At 60.4% G+C, this 20,132-nt stretch overlaps 1 protein-coding gene across 1 annotated transcript in view; it reads right to left on the reverse strand.

Annotated features, from left to right (window-relative positions):
* Positions 1 to 60: 60 nt before the first annotated feature.
* SASH3 (SAM and SH3 domain containing 3) overlaps positions 61 to 20,132 on the reverse strand; it is a 28,967-nt gene continuing 8,895 nt past the window's right edge. The window contains exons 2-8 of the mRNA XM_075007706.1: positions 10,801 to 10,896; positions 9,201 to 9,350; positions 7,295 to 7,427; positions 6,357 to 6,520; positions 3,208 to 3,414; positions 2,121 to 2,271; positions 61 to 1,659 (exon numbers count right to left, since the gene is read on the reverse strand). Coding sequence (XP_074863807.1) covers positions 1,472 to 1,659; positions 2,121 to 2,271; positions 3,208 to 3,414; positions 6,357 to 6,520; positions 7,295 to 7,427; positions 9,201 to 9,350; positions 10,801 to 10,896 — 1,089 coding nt within the window. The 3' untranslated portion in view covers positions 61 to 1,471. The remainder of the gene's footprint in view (positions 1,660 to 2,120; positions 2,272 to 3,207; positions 3,415 to 6,356; positions 6,521 to 7,294; positions 7,428 to 9,200; positions 9,351 to 10,800; positions 10,897 to 20,132) is intronic.

The raw sequence follows: 20,132 nt of genomic DNA on the forward strand, positions 1-20,132 counted from the left end.
GGTTTCATTCAGGGTTTTAATGGCCCCGGGGCGGCCTGGGGCTAGCTGCACACGCAGGAGTGAGGGGAGGCACTGCAGCAGGTCAAGGGCGGAAGAACAAGGCTTCTGGCCTGCCACTGAGCGGGGAGCTGGGTCGCCCAGGAAGAGTTGCAGCATCCTCTCCAGCCGGGGTCTGTTTTCCTCCTGGCCCAAGCCCCAGGAGAAATGCCTTGTGCTCCCCTCCTCCTGAGAGCCCCCAGCCCTTTCTCTAAGCCTGAGGTGCAGGCAGGAGGCTGACACACTTGCAGGTGGGAGCACGTTTATTGGGGTCAAGCACAAGGCAGGGAGTACAGTACCCAAACCTACGTTACTGCAACGCCAAGGCCCAGGTTTCACCAGCCCAGGAGTCGGGATCTCAGAGCTGAGTTTGCCCCTGACTGGGACCAAAGGGGATTGTGCCGTAATCCCCGACTTCCCGTCAGCCGTGGTGGGTGCCCAAGCCAGGAATGGCCGATCAGCTGCTCGCTCCGCCTGCTCTGTGGATAACCACGGTGGTGTTTCTCCAGTGCAAGACCATCTCCTGCCCTTTGACAGGCTGGCCAAGGAACGCTGCCTATGCGGTGCCCTGGCATCAAACTTGGCCCAGCCCGGTTGCCCTGAGCCAGGCCCCACATGGAACCAGACCCATTTGGTCTTTAAAGGCAGCAGGGCTCCTGCCACACTTTGGCCTCCAGGAGCAGTATCCACAGTTTCTGCCTCGGTGCTAGTGGTGGGCTGGTAGGGACCTCCCTGAGCAGAGGTGTGAGCTCAGTAGGGTGCCCCGTTCTCTGCTGCACAGCGGCTCTGGGCCTGGTCGCTGGGCAGCAAGGACAGTTTCAAGAAACCAGCCAGCTCCTCGTCTGCTTCCCCTGGGCATGCTCAGTCTGTGCCTTCCTGGGGCAGCCGTTCGCACACATGCTCTGCCATGAGGATCCTGCTCCCAGACGGGTGTTCTGGCACGTTGCAGCGTCTCCTCCACCTTTCCTGCAGAGTTCCTGCTGGCCTGAGCCCCGGCAGCCCCAGGGGCCATGTGGCAGGGCCAAGCGAGGGCCCTGCGTGACTGCTGCAGCTTGGCTGTGCATCTGCTAACTCAATGTGCTGTGCTGAAGAACAGCAAAGCCCCAGAAGCCAAGTCCTTGGGGTTGTAGCCACGCAGGTCCCCACCCCACGAGGGACCTGGCGGATGAAGGCTGAGCTGTTGGCAGAAGCAGGACCTGTGCCAAGAGGGCAGGGGGAAGCCCGTGCAGGTCCTGCAGAGAAGTGCTGTGGTGTGGGGCTCATGGGAGCTACCCCCTGGAACAGTAAAATAGCCCAGTGTCCTCCCTTGCAGGGCTCACCGTGACTGTCCCCAGCAGGGGCTGGTCACCTCAGGTATTGTCTGGGGAGCAGGAGTGTCATGTGCTCTGCTGGCTCGGCCCCTGGTGGGCCATGGGGCTGGCAGGGAGGGACGGGCTCAGGAGGACTCCTCTAGGGAGAGAGCCTGAAGCTGCTCCTCTGGGCCGATCAGCTCCACCTCGTCCCGGCCGCTCTCCAGCGTCTCGGAGCCTTCGAAGCAGCCCGAGTCGCGGGGAATGTCCCCCTTGGGGTCCAAGGGAGAAGGTGGTGGCTCGGAGCTCTCTCCTTCTTCAGCCTCGCTGGCCGCTGCCGGGGGAGAGAAGGCAAAGCGTTAGGGCCTGGGGCCTGGGCTGCTTCCCAGAGAGCCCTGAGCAGGGCTGGGGAGGCGGCACAGAGGCAGGCTGGGTTGGGAGATGGCTTGTGCTCAGCCTAGGCAGTTCCCCTGGCTTATTCTGTCGCTTGGGCTGCTTCTCCCCCTGCCTGCAGAGTGGCTGCGGCGAGGTGCCCTGGGTGGTGGTGTGATTTGAGCACTGGCTAGTGAAACCTGGCTCCGGCTGCCACCGGGGCCTTGCAGTGGCAGTCTGTCCCAGTGGCGAAGGCACCAGCTAAAGCCCTCCTGCTTCTCCCACCCTCCCAGGGTGGGTCTGTGCCTAAAGTAGCCAGTGGGTTGCAGGGAAGGACCACAGCCGGCCTCGAGCTGGCGGGCTTGGGTTACAGCAGCTGCTCTGCCGGGGAGGGTTCTCTGAGGGCAGGTGTCTGCCTCTTACTGTCATAGTCCAGCAGCAGGTCAGCTGCTGTCAGCAGCTTGGCACGATGCTGGGGGTCCATGATGTTTAGCTCGTTCAGGTGGGTCTCCCGCAGTTCCTTGAAGTCCTCAAGGGTCTGGTAGCCATTCAGTAGCAAGGTGGAGATGTGCTCCTGGAGACAGACAGAGTCAACTATCCACAATGGCTCAGAAGGGAATGTAGGGCCTGATAAAATTTCCCAAGAGTGAGTTACAATAAACATTAGCCAAGTGAGCACCTCCGCCGACTCTTTTAAAACCCTTGGATGCAAGTTGAAAATATCCGACTTCAATAGCGTCTGTTTACCATTCTCCAGTGGTAGTAGGGGACTCGAGGGCTCTAGTCACCAGTTGAAGGGACTATATCATTGCTCGGAATCAAAGGCCCTAATTATGGACTCTTCTTCTGCCATTTTCTACACTACTAGATGACTGAGCCAGCTGGTTTTCTTCATGTAAGTCCTTGTTCGGGTGAGCCTGGGGGTGAGGGCTTCGCTATGCAGGCTGCCCTGGGGAAAGAGGCCAACCCCAACCCCCTTTTGCACAGCAGCTTGGGGCCTGGTGAAAAGCAGCAGCGGAGGGGTGTGTGTCCCCTCGCTAGGGGACAGGCAGGTTGAGCGAGTCTACCCTTCGCAGCTAGTATGGATTAGGACAGTGAAAGCTGTTCTCTGGCACTTTGCAGGACCAGCCCCGGTGGTGGCTCTGCAGCACCCATTGGCCAGGGCCCACGGGAGCTGCAGGGATGGGGTGCCTGTGGGCAGAGGCGTCACACGCAGCTGCCTTGCCGCCCTTCCAGTGAGGAGCAGCAGAGTCACGTCACCACTGGTGGGGAGACGCCCCCCATGAGCGCTGCCCACATCCGGCACCTTGAAACCCCTGGCCCGGAGCCTCACCCCACCCGAGCTCCCTCCCAGACCCTGTGCCCAGAGCTGAGCCCCTTCCTGCCTCTTCCTGCACCAGAGTTGGTGCCTGGTGGCTGCCTGCCGTCCCCGCGTGCCAGCCACAGAGCTGTACTGCCCCCCGCCGGGGCGTCCCTGGGGCTGGGGCCGGGGCCGGGGCCGGGCGCTCACCTGCAGGTTGATGCGCTCCAGCAGCTCGTGTAAGGTCTTGGGCTTGGGCCGCTTGCTCTTGCTGTGGCTCCGGCTCTTGCGAGCTGGCGCTGGCTCCTCGGGGATGATGTCCGCGTATATGAACTTGAAGGAGCCCACTCGGTTGTTCAGCACCCCTGTCCAGGTGCCCACGGGCGGCTTCTCGATGATGCCGATGATGTCCCCTTTCTGGGCCGGAGGGCGAGAGGCACCCCTGTGAGAATCCCCACCCTGGCTGGGCCGCGCCCCCCCGGCCTGGGGGTGCTCTGTGCCCGGGGGCCCCCCAGCAGCTGCAAGGGCAGGAGCTAGTGGGGTTGGGCCCCCCAGGAGAGCAGTGGTACTGGGGGGGGGCGGTCAGGCCGGGATGCTGGAGGCCCCGGGTGGCTAGCGATGGGGTGGTTCCCGCAGGGGGGTGTCCTCTCTCTGACCCCGGCAGTGTCGGTCGCGCTTTCCTGCCCCGTGTCCCCCCAGCTGGCCCGAGGGGGCTCAGCCACGGCAGACCCAAGGGGCTAGGCCAGCAGCGCGGCTGGGGGCGGCTCGGCCACCTCTGGGAGAGGGGCTGGTTTGGGGCTGTCCCTGGCTCAGAGCCGGCTGGGGGGAAGGGGTGGAAAGTCCCCAGCACTCCCCGGCTGCAGGGGGAGCAGCGTGCGCTGGTTGGGAGCCAGCAGAGCAGAGGGCACTGGGAGAGGTCATGGCGCTTCCTGCCACCGCTGCGGGGGGTGAGCTCCCCTGCCTCCCGCTATCACCCGCAGCCCCCCCACCTCCCCCACGCCCACCTCCCCTGCCTCCCGCTATCACCGGCAGCCCCCCCACCTCCCCCACGCCCACCTCCCCTGCCTCCCGCTATCACCCGCAGCCCCCCCACCTCCCCCACGCCCACCTCCCCCACCCCCACTATCACCGGCAGCCCCCCCACCTCCCCCACGCCCACCTCCCCTGCCTCCCGCTATCACCCGCAGCCCCCCCACCTCCCCCACGCCCACCTCCCCTGCCTCCCGCTATCACCGGCAGCCCCCCCACCTCCCCCACGCCCACCTCCCCTGCCTCCCGCTATCACCTCCCCCACCCCCACCCCCACTATCACCCGCAGCCCCCCCACCTGCCCCACGCCCACCTCCCCTGCCTCCCGCTATCACCGGCAGCCCCCCCACCTCCCCCACGCCCACCTCCCCTGCCTCCCGCTATCACCGGCAGCCCCCCCACCTCCCCCACGCCCACCTCCCCCACCCCCACTATCACCGGCAGCCCCCCCACCTCCCCCACGCCCACCTCCCCTGCCTCCCGCTATCACCCGCAGCCCCCCCACCTCCCCCACGCCCACCTCCCCTGCCTCCCGCTATCACCGGCAGCCCCCCCACCTCCCCCACGCCCACCTCCCCTGCCTCCCGCTATCACCTCCCCCACCCCCACCCCCACTATCACCCGCAGCCCCCCCACCTCCTCCACGCCCACCTCCCCTGCCTCCCGCTATCACCTCCCACCTCCCCCACCCCCGCTATCACCCGCAGCCCCCCCACCTCCCCCACCCCCACTATCACCCGCAGCCCCCCCACCTCCCCCACGCCCACCTCCCCTGCCTCCCGCTATCACCCGCAGCCCCCCCACCTCCCCCACGCCCACCTCCCCTGCCTCCCGCTATCACCCGCAGCCCCCCCACCTCCCCCACCCCCACTATCACCCGCAGCCCCCCCACCTCCCCCACCCCCACTATCACCCGCAGCCCCCCCACCTCCCCCACGCCCCGCTGTCAGCGCCAGACTCCCCCAGCTCCCCCACCCCCACTATCACCCGCAGCCCCCGCAGCTCCTCCACCCCCCTGCTATCAGCTCCAGCCCCCCCAGCTCCCCCACCCCCTGTTATCACCTCCAGGCTCCCCCAGCTCTTCCACCCCCGCTATCACCCGCAGCCCCCCCCCAGCTCCCCACGATCACCTCCAGGCCCCCCCCAGCTCCCTCATGCCCTGCTATCAGTACCAGGCCCCCCAGCTCCCCCACCCCCTGCTATTAGCTCCAGGCCCCCTGAGCTCCCCCGCCCCCCACTATCACCCACAGCCCCCCCCAGCTCCCCACGATCACCTCCAGGCCCCCCCCAGCTCCCTCATGCCCTGCTATCAGTACCAGGCCCCCCCACTTCCCCCACCCCCTGCTATTAGCTCCAGGCCCCCTGAGCTCCCCCGCCCCCCACTATCAGCACCAGGCCCCCCCAGCTCCCCCGCCCCCCACTATCAGCACCAGGCCCCCCAGCTCCCCTGCCCCCTGCTATCAGCTCCAGCCCCCCCAGCTCCCCCACCCCCTGCTATCACCCGCAGCCCCCCCCAGCTCCCCGCTATCACTGCCAGACCCCCCCCAGCTCATGCCTCGCTGTCAGTGCCAGACCCCCCCAGCTACCCTGCCCCCTGCTATCAGCTCCAGGCCCCCGAGCTCCCCCGCCCCCACCCGCTATCAGCACCAGGCCCCCCCGCCACCTCCCCCATGCCCTGCTATGAGTTCCAGGCCCCCTGAGCTCCCCCACCCCCCACTATCAGGGCCAGGCCCCCCCAACTTCCCCACCCCCTGCTGTCAGCACCAGGCCCCCCCCAGCTCCCTGGGCTGCATTGCTGGAGAGGGAGGTTGGGAGAAGACCAGAGTGGGCAGAGGAAGGGCAGTGGGGTTGTGACCCTCTAGGGTTGGCCCTGCTGGGGGCTGCCCTGGGGTGCCAGCTGGGAGAGGGGTCTGGCCGCCGGATCGAGCACCCCTGCAGCAGCGAATTGCTGGCCCACGCAGGTGTGTGCTGTGTGCGGTGGTAGCGATGGCCCGGCTGGGCCATGCCCCCGAGAGCTGCTGCGCCAGCAAGGGCCTGATCCTGGCACCCTGGGGTGCAGCCTACAGCCCGGGCCTCTGCTGGGGCAGCATCTCGCCCCTGTAGGCTTTGGAAACAACACCCAAAGCGCTGCCAAGGGCGTCTCCGGCCCTGTGCGTTCGGCGCCCAGGGACCGGACAGGCCCAGCCCTCACCCCCTCCAGCCAGTTGCCAGCAAACCTGCCCCGGCCCCGCAGCGCCTGCAGCTGTGCCAGGCCAAGCAAGCGGGGCCCAGCAGTGGGTGTTCCGCAGCAGGACCCCCCCACACCCCGCAGCCGGCCAGGCCTTCCTCACCCGCAGCTTCAGCGAGTCCCGGTCGTAGGGGCTGGGCGTGAAGTCCGTGTGCACCCGGGCTCGCCCGCAGAAGGGGCCGCTGTACGGCAGGCTGGACTCTTCCAGCTGCACACTGGCGCGGTTACAGCCTGCAGCGCTGGGACTGGTGCAGCCCAGTTCGCTCCCTGCGCCAGGGTAAGGGGAGGTCAGCCTGGCCAGGGCAGCGGCCTCCCTTCCCCGGGAGCCGGCCTCGCCCAAGGGGGGTCTGCGCCTCTGGCCTTTGCACCGCAGCCCCCTAACTGCCAGTGAGCCCCACGCCTAATGCAGGGCGACCCAGCTGCCCTTCCCCCCTGGTCTGGCTCCCGGCTCTGCCCAGGGCCCTCGTCGCCCAGGGGCTGGTGCTTCCTGTTCTCTGCACAGCTGCTCCTCGTGGTGTGGGGTCAGGAGCCAGGCTGAGGGCCTGAGGGGAGGTTCTGCCCCCCACTGGCACCTGCGCAGCTCGGGAGCGGTGTAGGGCACGTGTCCCGGCTGCTTACGGACCCGGGCCAGCAGGCGTCCGCTCTGCACGGCGCTAGGACCACCGTCAGCCGGTGCAGCTCCCGGCCAGGGCCTGGCTCAGGCTCAGCAGACAGAGGCCAAAGGGCTGCAGGGGTGCTGGCGGTCACAGCAGCCCGGCTGGCGTCGGTGCCGCATTGTGCCTGGGAGCTGCCCTCAGGGCCGGCAGGAAATGGGGGAGAGCAACGGGGAGGAGCTGCCCCCTAAGGCCAGGAGCAAAGTCAGACAGCGGCTCCCAAGCGTGGCAGGAGCCAGGGCGGTGTGTCCCCGGGGGGCTGGGCTGGCAGCTGCTGCCTCCAGAGGCGCTTGTGCAGAGCTGCCCTGGGAGCATGAGGGCAGGTGACAATGCCCCCTCGTGAGCCCCTGGGAGCAGCACAGCCCCCCCCCCCCCCCCCCCCGCTCACCACTGGATGGCTGGCGGCTGAGAGGCACGTGCGCATCCTCTTCCATCTCCAGGTAGGACAAGGGCATCTTCTCCAGGCTTGGCTCCTCCAAGCTGCTGTCCAGGAACCCGGGCCCGTCCTCCACGACTTCTCCCTGCCGGCAGAACCGGGGCAATCAGTGCAGGCTGGGGCCTCCTCAGCCCCACCAGCTCCAGCACAGCCGAGCCAGAGGAGCTGGGACACCGAGACTGTCCCCAAAGCCGTATCACAGGGCTTGGAGCGGCTCTGTCCCCCATGGGCGGGGAAGCTGGGTGCCTTCCGGAGCCGTGGGACAGCGCCGAGCCCAGCCACCGCCTGCACTGCACAGAGCTGGCCCGGGGTGGACCAGGCATCTCCTGGCGCTAACTGTGGGCCGGGGGTCAGGTGGCCTGCAAAGTGGAGTCCCAGAGCCCAGCCTCCTAGGTGCCCAGTGCATGTGGGTCCCAAGGCCAGCACCGGCTGCCAGGGGTGGGGTTGGGGGTGCGCAGACTGGGTGCACCAGCAGCTGGGGCTTGACACATGGTCCAGGTGCACGCGGGGGGGTGCGTCTCCTGGCAACAAGTGATGCTGAGAGGTACAGTAACGAGGGGCCCGGGGTGCAAATTGTTCCCTTCTGTGTTTCACTTGCTTGGCGGAGCAGGTCGAGGTCTGCGGAGGGGAGGGGCCCCCGAGAGCTGACAGCAACTGCGCCGCCATCCAGCCATTCCCGTCTCTGCCTTTGTTCCGCCGGCTGTGACCTGACTGCATCTCACTGGGCCCAGCAGGCAGCCGCCTTCAGCGCACCCGGGCCTGGCCCCTGCTGGGAGCGGGTTAGGAGCACTCGGCTGCGGAAGGTTCAGCTGCCCCGGTGGCTCCGGGAAGGGGCAGCGAGGCCAGGAGAGATCAGGGGAAGCCCAAGGCAGGAAGCGGGATGAGCTCAGCCCAGGCGCGTGTCCGGGGGGGGTGGAGCAGCAGCCCCTCAGTGCGCAAATGAAGTCACACTCCCTAGGGGAGGAGCCTCGTCAGACCCCCAAGCCCAGCAGGGCTCAGGGTCCCTGCAGCCACCAGCCTCTGCCCGGCCTCAGGCCACAGAAGCCCCTCGGGGAGGCAGTGGGGTGAACGCAGGGGACACTGGTTCAGGCTCAGGGAGATGCAGGCTGGCAGCTGCCATGCAATAATTATGCACCCTCGGCCAGCTGGGGAGTCCCCCCGTTGTCTGTCCTCATGCATGGGGCTGGGCAGGTGCCCTTGCCATGTGTTGGCACTGAAGCATAACAACCATAGGAAACCCCCGACCTCCCCAGGGGTGTCAGAGGCAAACAGGCCAGGGGTCAGCTGTAGCTCCACAAAACACCCCACAGCCCTGTAGCACGTTACAGACGGACCATTTTATTTATCGGGCAACGTGCCGCCGGGGGGCTTTAGACTGTGTTCTTGCCTGTCTGACTTCTGACAGGCCTGGGAGGGGATCGGGGGTTTCCTGTTTGCTCCTCTGACTTCACACCCGCGACAGCTCAGCCCCTAGTAAATAAAATGGTTGGGTGTGAAGGTGCTGCGGGGCTGCTTGTTTGGCTGTGTGTGTGAGTCACACTCAAGCTGTGCTCAGTGTCGGCAATCCCTGAAAGGAACAGCAGTGAAAGTGCTGAGTGTTGCCCTCACAGGGTCATCAGTAGGCTCCAGGGTTATCACACCTTGTGGGGCTGGGCAGGCCCATGGCTTTCTTTGCCATGCCAAGGACTAGGAACTCTGCTATGGGACAGGCCAACATTGACCGGACCACCGGAGATGGCTGGGTGGGTACTAGGCCGTCTGTGGGCACCGGACCTCTCTGTTCTGTGGGTTCTCTGCGCCCTAGGCCTTTGTCCTGCTCCAAGGCCCTGGCGCAGAGGCCTGGTGCCCGGCCCCTCACCTTGCCCTCAGCCAGCGCCTTCACAGCCATCTTGCCCATCTTCCGGTTCATGGTGCGAGAGATGACCGCTCTCCACTTCTTCCCCAGCTTCATGCCCCCGCTCTTCCCGGCGTCGTCAGGCGGCGTGTGGGCCGGGTCATCCTCAGGGATCTGCAGGGACATGCGCTGGCAATGGGGGCGCAGAGCCAGACACGCGTGCCCTGGTCCTCTCTGTGCAGCTCAGTGGGTACCACCAGCCCCGTGCAAGGAAACCCCCGGGCAGGCCCCAGCATGTGGCAGCGAGGCAGCGATATGCCTTCAGCGAGCACCGGGCGCCCCCGTGCCCCCGGCCGGCCCTGTGAAGCATCTCGCAGCGCTGGGGAAGGGCCTTGCAGAAGAGTGCCAGCCACGGGGCAGTGCCACACCGCCAGGGTGGTGGGCGCCGCTGGCTCCGCGTAGAAGCTGCCGAGCTAGGACACAGGTGCAGCGCGTGGGCCGTGTGGGGCTGAGCGCGGAGCAGTGGGTGGCGTTGGGGACTGGAGGGAGTGGGTGGGGGCAAGGTTGCTGGGGACCCAAGGGGGCAGTGGGCAGTGCAGGCTGGGGCCAAGTAGTCAGGGTGTGGGGCCAGGCCAGCGGCTTATGGGCCACAGGCGGGCTGGGACTGGGATGGAACCACTCCCTGTGGGTGAGTACAGCTGGGCGGGATGCCCCCGGGGCTGGCTGCCCTGCGGGTGCGGAGGGGGCAGGGCGTACAGCTGGGTGGGATGCCCCCGGGGCTGGCTGCCCTGCGGGTGCGTAAGAGGCAGGGCGTACAGCTGGGCGGGATGCCCCCGGGGCTGGCTGCCCTGCGGGTGCGTAAGAGGCAGGGCGTACAGCTGGGCGGGATGCCCCCGGGGCTGGCTGCCCTGCGGGTGCGGAGGGGGCAGGGAGTACAGCTGGGCGGGATGCCCCCGGGGCTGGCTGCCCTGCGGGTGCGGAGGGGGCAGGGCGTACAGCTGGGTGGGATGCCCCCGGGGCTGGCTGCCCTGCGGGTGCGTAAGAGGCAGGGCGTACAGCTGGGTGGGATGCCCCCGGGGCTGGCTGCCCTGCAGGTGTGCAGGGGGCAGAGCGTACAGCTGGGCGGGATGCCCCCGGGGCTGGCTGCCCTGCGGGTGCGGAGGGGGCAGGGAGTACAGCTGGGCGGGATGCCCCTGGGGCTGGCTGCCCTGCGGGTGCGTAAGAGGCAGGGCGTACAGCTGGGCGGGATGCCCCCGGGGCTGGCTGCTCTGCGGGTGCGTAAGAGGCAGGGCGTACAGCTGGGCGGGATGCCCCCGGGGCTGGCTGCCCTGCGGGTGCGGAGGGGGCAGGGCGTACAGCTGGGCGGGATGCCCCTGGGGCTGGCTGCCCTGCGGGTGCGTAAGAGGCAGGGCGTACAGCTGGGCGGGATGCCCCCGGGGCTGGCTGCCCTGCGGGTGCGGAGGGGGCAGGGAGTACAGCTGGGCAGGATGCCCCCGGGGCTGGCTGCCCTGCGGGTGCGTAAGAGGCAGGGCGTACAGCTGGGCGGGATGCCCCCAGGGCTGGCAGCCTGCGAGCGCACTCCATGGCCCCCTGTGGCGCCGTGCAGCCAGTGGCACAGACTCACGTTGGCCTCCAGGTTAAACTCCTTCTCGCTCACCACCGGCGAGCTGGGCTTGGCCTTGGCGAAGTCCTTGAAGCTGCTGGAGCGCTGCAGGGAGAGCTGTGGGCGAGCAGGGACAGCGTGAGCCAGCGAGCCCCCTCCTGCTGCGATCCGTCCCCCTCCGGCACGGCCTGCGCCATCCCCCAGCGTCCCTGGAGCCTGGCCCCCGAGACACGGCAGGAACACACCAGGGCTCAGCAGCTCTGCCCCAGTGCAGGGCCCTTTCCCACCCCTGAGCCCAGCTTGCTGCAGGCTCTGCTGTCCTGCCTGTCCATGGGGCAGGGCCGGGACTGGCAGGCACCAGCTACGGGGGGCCGCAGAGCTCCCCTTAGCGGCAGAGGCACTAACACGTCATCCAGGCACGGCCCTGGGCGCCACCGGCGGCACCCAGCTCTGGCTTACGACTGCCCCGGGCAGTTCCATTAACAGGCCATTCTGCTGCCTCGGCCTCTGTCCCTGGCGTGGGGCAGAGCACGTCCTGGCCCTGCTCCTCAGCCGGCTAAATGCCCAGCCCCAGGGCCCACACACTCGCCACGTGCTGCTAAGGAGCCACAGCCCACGTGCAGGAAGGGCAAGTGCCAGGCGCTGTGCGTGACCCAGCCAGGGCGGCTGTTCCCAGGGTCACGCTGCAAGGCCGGGCCGGAGCAGGGACAGGCTGCAGCTCGCTGGGCTCTGACCAGGGTCCCTCTGTTTTTTCCCATCCACAGGCAGAATAAATTTTGTTAGGTGTGCCGTGGCGTGTGCAGATGTGCACCACCCGTAGAAACATGCCGCTGGCTGTGGGCGCTCTGCCGTCAGCTGGGCAGCCCCTGGCTTTCCCCCGGGCAGCTGCCCACAGCTCAGCTTATGGGGAACACTGGCTCTGACCCTTAAGTAGCCCCTTCCTCACCTCCTACTATGGCCCCGAAGTGGCTGCTAGCCCATGTGACACACACACACTGCACCAGGGCCTTAGTAACCCCCAATCCTCTCGTGCCTGGGGCAGAGCAGGGCAGCTCCCACGCTGGGTCTCTCCCAGACCTGTGGAACCACCGTACCAACCACTGCCAGGCAATCTGGCCCTGGTAGGACCGTGCCCAGCCTTGGCCGCAGCTGCTGCTGCTGGGAAACACAAATACACTGGCAGCCAGGGCATCTCTGGCAGCAGGCCCACCTCCCACCATGCCCTGGCCTGTGTAGCAGTCAGTGGAGGTTTCCTGGCTCCCCAGCTCCAGATGCCGGGCCAGTCTGGGCCCTCACCATGCTCCGTGACTCAGAATTGCGTGGCCGGCTCTCAGGGCTTTTCCTCGTCACACACTAATGCTGCAAAGGGAAGAGGGGTATGGCAGGAGGCAGCTATCCCTGTCAAACAGGCCTGTTACGCCAGCCCCAGCGACCGCGGCCGCTGGCATCACTCTGGCTGGCTGCAGTGAGGTTCCCAGCTCTCTGGGGTGGCCTGCAGGGAGCGCCAGCTGGGCTCAGGGCTCGTGCCGTGACAGCGGGTGAGAGCACGGCATGCCCATCGTGGTGCACCACGGCTGTGGGATCTCGTGGGCGAGTGAGCGAAGGAAGGCCGGAGCGCTGCAGGACGGTAGCGTCTCACAGCACCAGATCGGGCTGTGCTCAGCCTCTGACACTGACACACGCCCCTGCATGGCCTCTGGCTGTACCGAGCCTGCCCGCAGCGCCTCATCCCAGCCTGGTGAGCGCAGTGCTGTGACTTGGTCCTTGTGCTGGGCACACACCTTCCCCCAGTGCTTCAATGACTTAAGCCAAGGTCCCCACACTAGCCAAATCACCATCGCCAAGGACACCTGTGCTACCAGCTGCTCGTGACAAGAGGAACTGGATTGTCTAGGGAACAGTGTCACTCGGGTGTCTCCATCCACAGCATCCGCACATCCTGCTGGGAGGCCTGTGAGACCCAGCAAACCCCCCTGGCGTGCAGGGCCGGGGTCCCTAGCAGCAGGGCCACAAGGGTCACGCTGGAAGCCCCAGGGATTGGAACCAGCTCTGCCTGGCCTGGGCTGGCCGATACGCTCACAGCACCGCACAGAGGTGCAGCCAGAGCGCTGGGCAGAGTAGGCACCACAGCAAGTACCGCCCACGAGATCCAAAGTGACAGTATTTGCAGCGCTCTGATTGGCCGAGTGCCCTATTTAACCCTGGGGGTTGCCCGAGGAAGTCGTCTTTGGCCAGCTGCAGCTCCAGACTTTGCTTCGTTTCCCGACCTCTGACTCCAGCCTGACTTCGATCCTGATTCCCGGCTCTTGAGTCTAACCTGGTACCGCCTCCGATCTCTGGTCTCCAGTCCCAGCCTGACACTCACCCTGGTTCTCGTCTGTGTGACCTGATGTGATGGAGTGGGGGGGGGTGCATGTGTGAGTCAGGCTGGATGGCCGAGGCAAGCAGCAGCTCCCAGTGGCTAAGGATGACCCTGGGGCTACAACTGGCAGGTAACACCTCTGCCTGAACAAAGAGCAGGGAGGAGCTGAGAGGGGTTTTTGAATCAGGGGTGGCAGTTAGAGGCTAGGAAAAGGGAGAGCTGGAAGGCAGCCAGCTGAGGAGGGGGAAGCTACACCCCAGAGGGGCTCCCCTCGGGGTCTTCTCCCCAGGACAGGTTGGAAGGACTATCTCTGGCTGCTATGCTGTTGCTTCTGTGAGAAACTGGACATCTGTTGCCTAATAAACCTGCTGTTGTACCTGCTGAGTGAGAGTCTCTCCTGCCAGCGGACGGGGTGCAGTGCAGGGGGACCCCTGAACCCCATCACACCTGGCCTTGGGATTCCTCCAGTTCTAGCCTGGCCCCTGCAGCCCAGTTGTGACTGCTAGGCCAGATTGCCGACACCCAGGCCCCTTACAGACTGGGGCAGTCACGAGTTACTCCCAGGGGCTGTGTTGCAGCGCTGTGTCACCTCCAGGGTACGCTCCGAGTCACTCTGCCAGACCAGGCAGAGGATCCATCTCTGATCTGCCACTTCAGGTCTCCAGCAGTTATCACAGTCGTCTCTTACGGAGAATAGTGGTGAACTAATGTGACAAGTCTGACACCATTTCTTTTGGAAAAATCCCAAACCACGTGGCACTCTGGCCCTGAACTGAGGCCCATGGTCACTTGCGAGCTGCTGGGGAACGTCCAGCCTTGAAATCAGAACTTCTCCCATGTGTGCTGAACTATTTGGATTCATGCAGGACAGGTCTGGCCATTTAGGACGGGCATCTGCTGAAATCACTGCAAGCAGATCGTGAAGATGGTGGCCACGAAAATGGGAAGATGGATGCTTGGCGCGTACAAGGAGGGTGTGACTGGAATGAACAAGCGAGGGGAGTGAGGAAGGGTTCTCCGTTCTAGCAAAGCTGAGGGCTCCAGGCATGAGCAGTATGGCCACGTGAAAAGAGAGAAGAACATATAGGAAACAGAGCATTAAGCTGACAAGTGAAAGGCCTAAAGACCCAGCACTGGAGGGGTGAATATGCTGGACAATAGTTTTATCAACGCTGGAGTTTCTGAGGAACTACTTCCAGACCGGCTGGGACGGAGAAGCCGAATTGAAGAACTGGCCCCCACCGACAGGACTAAGGCTAGAAGAAGATGAAGCATCTACTGCAATCACAAAGCTTGGCTTAACAGGGAAGTCCTTAGTCAGCTTAAATTCAAAAAGGACGCATACAAGAAATGGAAACGTGGACAGTTGACTAAGGAGGACTATAAACATACGGCTGGAGAATGCTGGGCAGTAATCAGGGAAGCGAAAGCACAATTGGAACTGCAGCTGGCAAGGGATGTGCAGAGTAACAAGAAGAGTTTCTACAGGCATGTGAACAATAAACAGGTTATCAGAGAAGGTGTGGGGCCATTCCTGGATGAGAGAGGTAACCTAGTAACAGATGATGCAGGAAAAGCTGAAGTACTCAATGCTTTTTTTGCCTCAGTCTTCACGGACAAAGGCAACTTCCACATGATAGTCCCAGACAATGCAGTATGGGAAGGTGGAGGGCAGCCATCTGTGGGGAAGGAACAAGTTCTGAGCTATCTAGAAAAACTAGATGTGCACAAGTCCATGGGTCTGGATTTAATGCACCCCAGGGTACTGAGGGAATTGGCAGAGGTCATTGCTGAACCTTTGGCCATTATCCTTGAAGACTCTTGGAGACCAGGGGAGATACCGGATGACTGGAAGAAGGCAAACGTAGTGCCCATCTTTAAAAAAGGAAAGAAGGACAATCCGGGGAACTATAGACCCGTCAGCCTTACCTCAATCCCTGGGAAAATAATGGAGGGAGTCGTCAAGGAATCCATTTTGGAACACTTGGAAGAGGGGAAAGTGATCAAAAGTAGCCAACATGGATTCACCAGGGGCAAGTCCTGCCTGACTAATCTGATTAGCTTCTATGATGAGGTAACAAGCTCTGTGGACATGGGGAAGTCGGTGAATGTGATATACCTTGACTTCAGCAAGGCTTTCGATACGGTCTCCCGCAACATTCTTGTCCATAAGTTAAGGAAATATGGATTTGATCCTTGGACTATAAGATGGATAGAAAGCTGGCTTGATGGTCGGGCCCAACGGGTAGTGGTCAATGGCTCAATATCTGGACGGCGGTCTGTTTGAAGCGGAGTGCCGCAAGGCTCGGTTCTGGGGCCGGTGTTATTCAACATCTTTGTTAATGACCTGGATGAGGGACTGGGTTGCACCCTCAGCAATTTTGTGGATGACACAAAACGAGGGGAAGAGGTAGATTTGTTGGAAGGTAGAGAGAGAATCCAGAGGGACCTGGATAAATTGGAGGACTGGGCCAAAAGAAATCTGATGCGGTTCAATAAGGAGAAGTGTAGAGTCCTGCACCTGGGGTGGAAGAATCCCGAGCATTGTTAGAAGCTGAGGACCGACTGGCTCAGCAGCAGTAGGAAGGAAAGGGATGTAGGGGTTATGGTGGATGAAAGGCTGGATATGGGTAAACAGTGTGCCCTTGTAGCCAAGCAGGCTAACAGCATGCTAGGGTGCATTAGGAGGAGCATTTCGAGCAGATCTAGAGAAGTAATTATTCCTCTTTATTCGGCACTGGTGAGGCCACACCTGGAATATTGTGTCCAGTTTTGGGCCCCCCAGTATAAAAAGGATGTGGATTTGCTGGAGCAGGTTCAGCAAAGGGCAACAAAAATGATTAAGGGTCTGGAGCACAAGACCTATGAGGAGAGGCTGAGGGATTTGGGCTTGTTTAGCTTACAGAAGAGAAGACTTAGAGGTGACTTAATAGCAGCCTTCAACTTCCTGAAGGGGAGCTCTTGAAAGGAGGGTGAGAAACTGTTCTCAGTGGTGTCAAATGGCAGAACAGGAGCAATGGTCTGAAGTTGAAGAGGGAGAGGGGTAGGTTAGATATTAGGAAAAACTACTTCACCAGGTGGGTGGTGAAGCATTGGAATGTGTTGCCCTAGAGAGGTGGTGGATTCTCCATCCCTTGAGGTTTTTAGGTCCCGGCTGGACAAGGTGCTGGCTGGGATGACTTAGCGAGGGTTGATCCTGCTTGAAGCAGGGGGCTGGACTAGATGACCTCCTGAGGTCCCTTCCAGCCCTGTGATTCTGTAAAAGCTATGTCCCGTAAGTGACCAGCATAATCAGCGTGGAATTGTGGCCGTGGCGTAGCTGGCGACTTCCCAGGAAGCAGTAGAGCATGGCTAGACACTAGCCATGTTGCCATTTCCTCTTTCTGTGCCTCAGTCCCTTGCCACCACCTACGCCTGGGCCAGACTCTCTTCTGCAGCCGCGAATGGCTTTGTGTAATTTTTGGGACAACCAGGCCCTGGGCTTTGGAAGGAGTAGCGCTCTGGCACCAGACACCTGGCAAGTCTGAGTTATGCTGGGAGCTGTGGCCAGCTTTTCCCCGCCAGGCAGCTCTCCAATGGCTGCGCCCCCTGCGACCCTCTCTCATGTGCAATCACCTCTCCTGATTTTACAGGCAAAGCTGTGCCCCAGCACCGGCAGGCCCCTTTGGATACTGAAAGGTTCATGGCCTCATCCAAAGCCACCGTGTAGGTGGGAGACCAGCATCCCCTCTATCCATTCTTCCAGAGTGCACTTAGGGCTGTCACTCTGGCCACACAATGTAGAAGACAGCAGTTCAGTGGGTGCTGTTTACAGGTCGCTGTTACCTTTGTTTTAATAAAGCCCAGGAAATGAGGACTTCCTTTCAGCAGCAGCGAGAGTTTCTACAACCTCACTTCTTTGTAGTATTGCCGAGAATCCTGCTGAGAAGTTGGTTTAGAACAAGTAGAGGTACGAGACAAGGGAATCCGCTATTGCTGAGTTCCTTCATCAAGCCTCTAGAGAGAGCGACGGCCAAGATCAAGGAAGAGGTAGAAGGGATATGTGTGTGCAGGATGAGAATAAATAACTTGAGGTTCACAGATGATACAGTTATCATCAAGGAAGATGAAGAGAAGCTAGTGAGAATGGTGCAGGTGCTAAAAGAGGAAGGGAAGTGGTGTAGACTGATTATGAACACTGATAAAATGAAGACAATGATGTTTGGAGATAAGGAAATAGGAAGGAAGAGCAATGTAGATGGGGTTGAACTAGAGAATGTAGAGAAATTCATGTATCTGGGGAGCATCCTGACGTATGATTTAGACCAGTGGTTCCCGAACTTTTCAGCATCAGGCCCCCTTTTTGATTTTTGAGAAGCCCTCAGGCCCCTCAACCTCTTCTTTGCCATCATCCAACCCCCCTTTTAACAAAAAATGTAATTCATAATCTAAAATTTAAAATAAACACAAAAACTTGGTATAAAATTTTCATTTAAAATAAGCACAAATATTTGTTCTTGGCCCAAAAATTTAACAGGGATGTAATTTAACATAATAGCAGAAACAAAACCAATTTAATGAGAAGGATGATGCTGCATTTTCTTCATGAGTTGGGAAATCCTAGGTTTAAAAGATGAAAGTGCACAACGTAAATTGGTTTTGACATCCAGTCACTTTTGTTTAATTTTTATCATGACTAAACTTGAAAAGCTTTTTTCACAGAGGTAAGTTGACGAAAATGGAAGACTAATACGTGGCGCGTCTTCTCCAACTTTCAAGTATATTGGGAAATATTTTATCCAAAATTCCTCCAAGCTTGAGTTTTTGAAATTATCTTTTGCACTTCAAGCATATTTTATTTTGAGTGCTTGCGCTCGCAATACTTCTGGCAATGAGTCGACATCAACAGTGAATGGATAGTGTACTAATTTATGAATGGGGTTGCCAGAAAAGTTGTCTGGAAAATAGCGGATGAATTTGTCAGCAAGGCAGTCCAGATGAAACACAATTTTGTTCTTCACAAAATTTTTGAAAATCTTCATTTTCAGCGAGTGATGAAAATGTCAGAAAAGTTAGACGTCTGAGTTTGTGTTCGACATTTCCAAAGCTGGATTTTTTCCGTAAATGTTTTGATGGCATCATGGTGCACTATAATGTTAGCAGCATTGTTTTCTTGAAGCTTCAAATTGAGGTTGTTCAAAGATTCAAAAATGTCCGAGGTATGCCAGGGAAAGTTGAAATGTTTGGTCTGTATATGCATGAGGAAAATTTCCACTTCGTCTTTCAGCTTAAATAATCTCAAAAGCATGTTCCCTTTGGAAAGCCATCGCACCTCTGTGTGAAACAAAAGAGTTTTATGATCTGCTCCCAAATCTGTGCAAACAGCTGCAAAAATTCTTATATTTAAAGTGTTTTTCTTCGCGAACGCGACAACTTTGATGGCCAAATGCAATGAGTCACGTAGGTCATCTGGAAAGATTTTAGCACTGCGTGATGTAGTGAGTTGTGGGTACCGCTGGATTTTTTTCTTTCACCAATGTCATAAATCCAGAGCGAGAACCAAGCATCTCGGGAGCACTGTCTGTACGCACACCAACCAGTTTTCCCCAGGAAGTCTATTTTCTTCAGAAAAGTCGGAAATCCTGTTCATAATATCAGAAGCTCCTCACCCCCCACAGCAGCTGTATGCTGCCTGAGCAGTTGGAGCTTGCATGGACCCAGGACTCCCACTCAGCCTGCCCCCACGCACAGGAAGCCAGCACGACCTCCATTTTTGCAGGGAGTAACGCTAACATAGGCTCTTTCTTGGGGAGAGGGGGAATTGATTGGGGGGCAGCTGGGTAACCTTGCACCCCAGCCTGGAATTTCCTCATGCCCCCCCCAGTCTGGGAAGAAGGAAATAGCGACTGGAATAGCGAAAGCAAGAGCGAGTTTGAAGGCGATGGATAAGATCTGGAAAAGCAAAGCGATTAGCTCAGGAACTAAGCTGAATGTCTTGAAAACGTGTGTATTCAGCAGCATGTTGTACGGATGTGAGACACCGGTGAGGAAGAAAGATTGGAAGAGAAAGATCTTGGCGTTTGAGAGGAGTTGTTGTAGAAAGTTCCTGAGAATAGGATGGATTCAGCAAGTCACCAACGAGGAATTGCACAGGAAGATACAGCTGAAGAAGAACCCACTGCAGAAGGTTATTTTCATTGGGAAAATAATGGAGGGAATCCTCAAGGAATCCGTTTTGGAGCACTTGGAAGAGGGGAAAGTGATCAAAAGTAGCCAACATGGATTCTCCAGGGGCAAGTCCTGCCTAACTAATCTGATTAGCTTCTATGACAAGGTAACAAGTTCTGTGGGCATGGGGAAGTCAGTGGATGTGATATACCTTGACGTCAGCAAGGCTTTTGATACGGTCTCCCACAACATTCTTGTCCATAAGTTAAGGAAATATGGATTGGATCCTTGGATTATAAGATGGATAGAAAGCTGGCTTGATGGTCGGGCCCAACGGGTAGTGGTCAATGGCTCAATATCTGGACGGCGGTCTGTTTGAAGCGGAGTGCCGCAAGGCTCGGTTCTCGGGCCGGTGTTATTCAACATCTTTGTTAATGACCTGGATGAGGGACTGGGTTGCATCCTCAGCAATTTTGTGGATGACACAAAACGAGGGGAAGAGGTAGATTTGTTGGAAGGTAGAGAGAGAATCCAGAGGGACCTGGATAAATTGGAGGACTGGGCCAAAAGAAATCTGATGCGGTTCAATAAGGAGAAGTGTAGAGTCCTGCACCTGGGGCGGAAGAATCCCGAGCATTGTTAGAAGCTGAGGACCGACTGGCTCAGCAGCAGTAGGAAGGAAAGGGATGTAGGGGTTATGGTGGATGAAAGGCTGGATATGGGTAAACAGTGTGCCCTTGTAGCCAAGCAGGCTAACAGCATGCTAGGGTGCATTAGGAGGAGCATTTCGAGCAGATCTAGAGAAGTAATTATTCCCCTTTATTCGGCACTGGTGAGGCCACAC

Source organism: Carettochelys insculpta, chromosome 13 (assembly GCF_033958435.1).
Source record: "Carettochelys insculpta isolate YL-2023 chromosome 13, ASM3395843v1, whole genome shotgun sequence".
Classification (NCBI taxonomy): Eukaryota; Metazoa; Chordata; order Testudines; family Carettochelyidae; genus Carettochelys; species Carettochelys insculpta.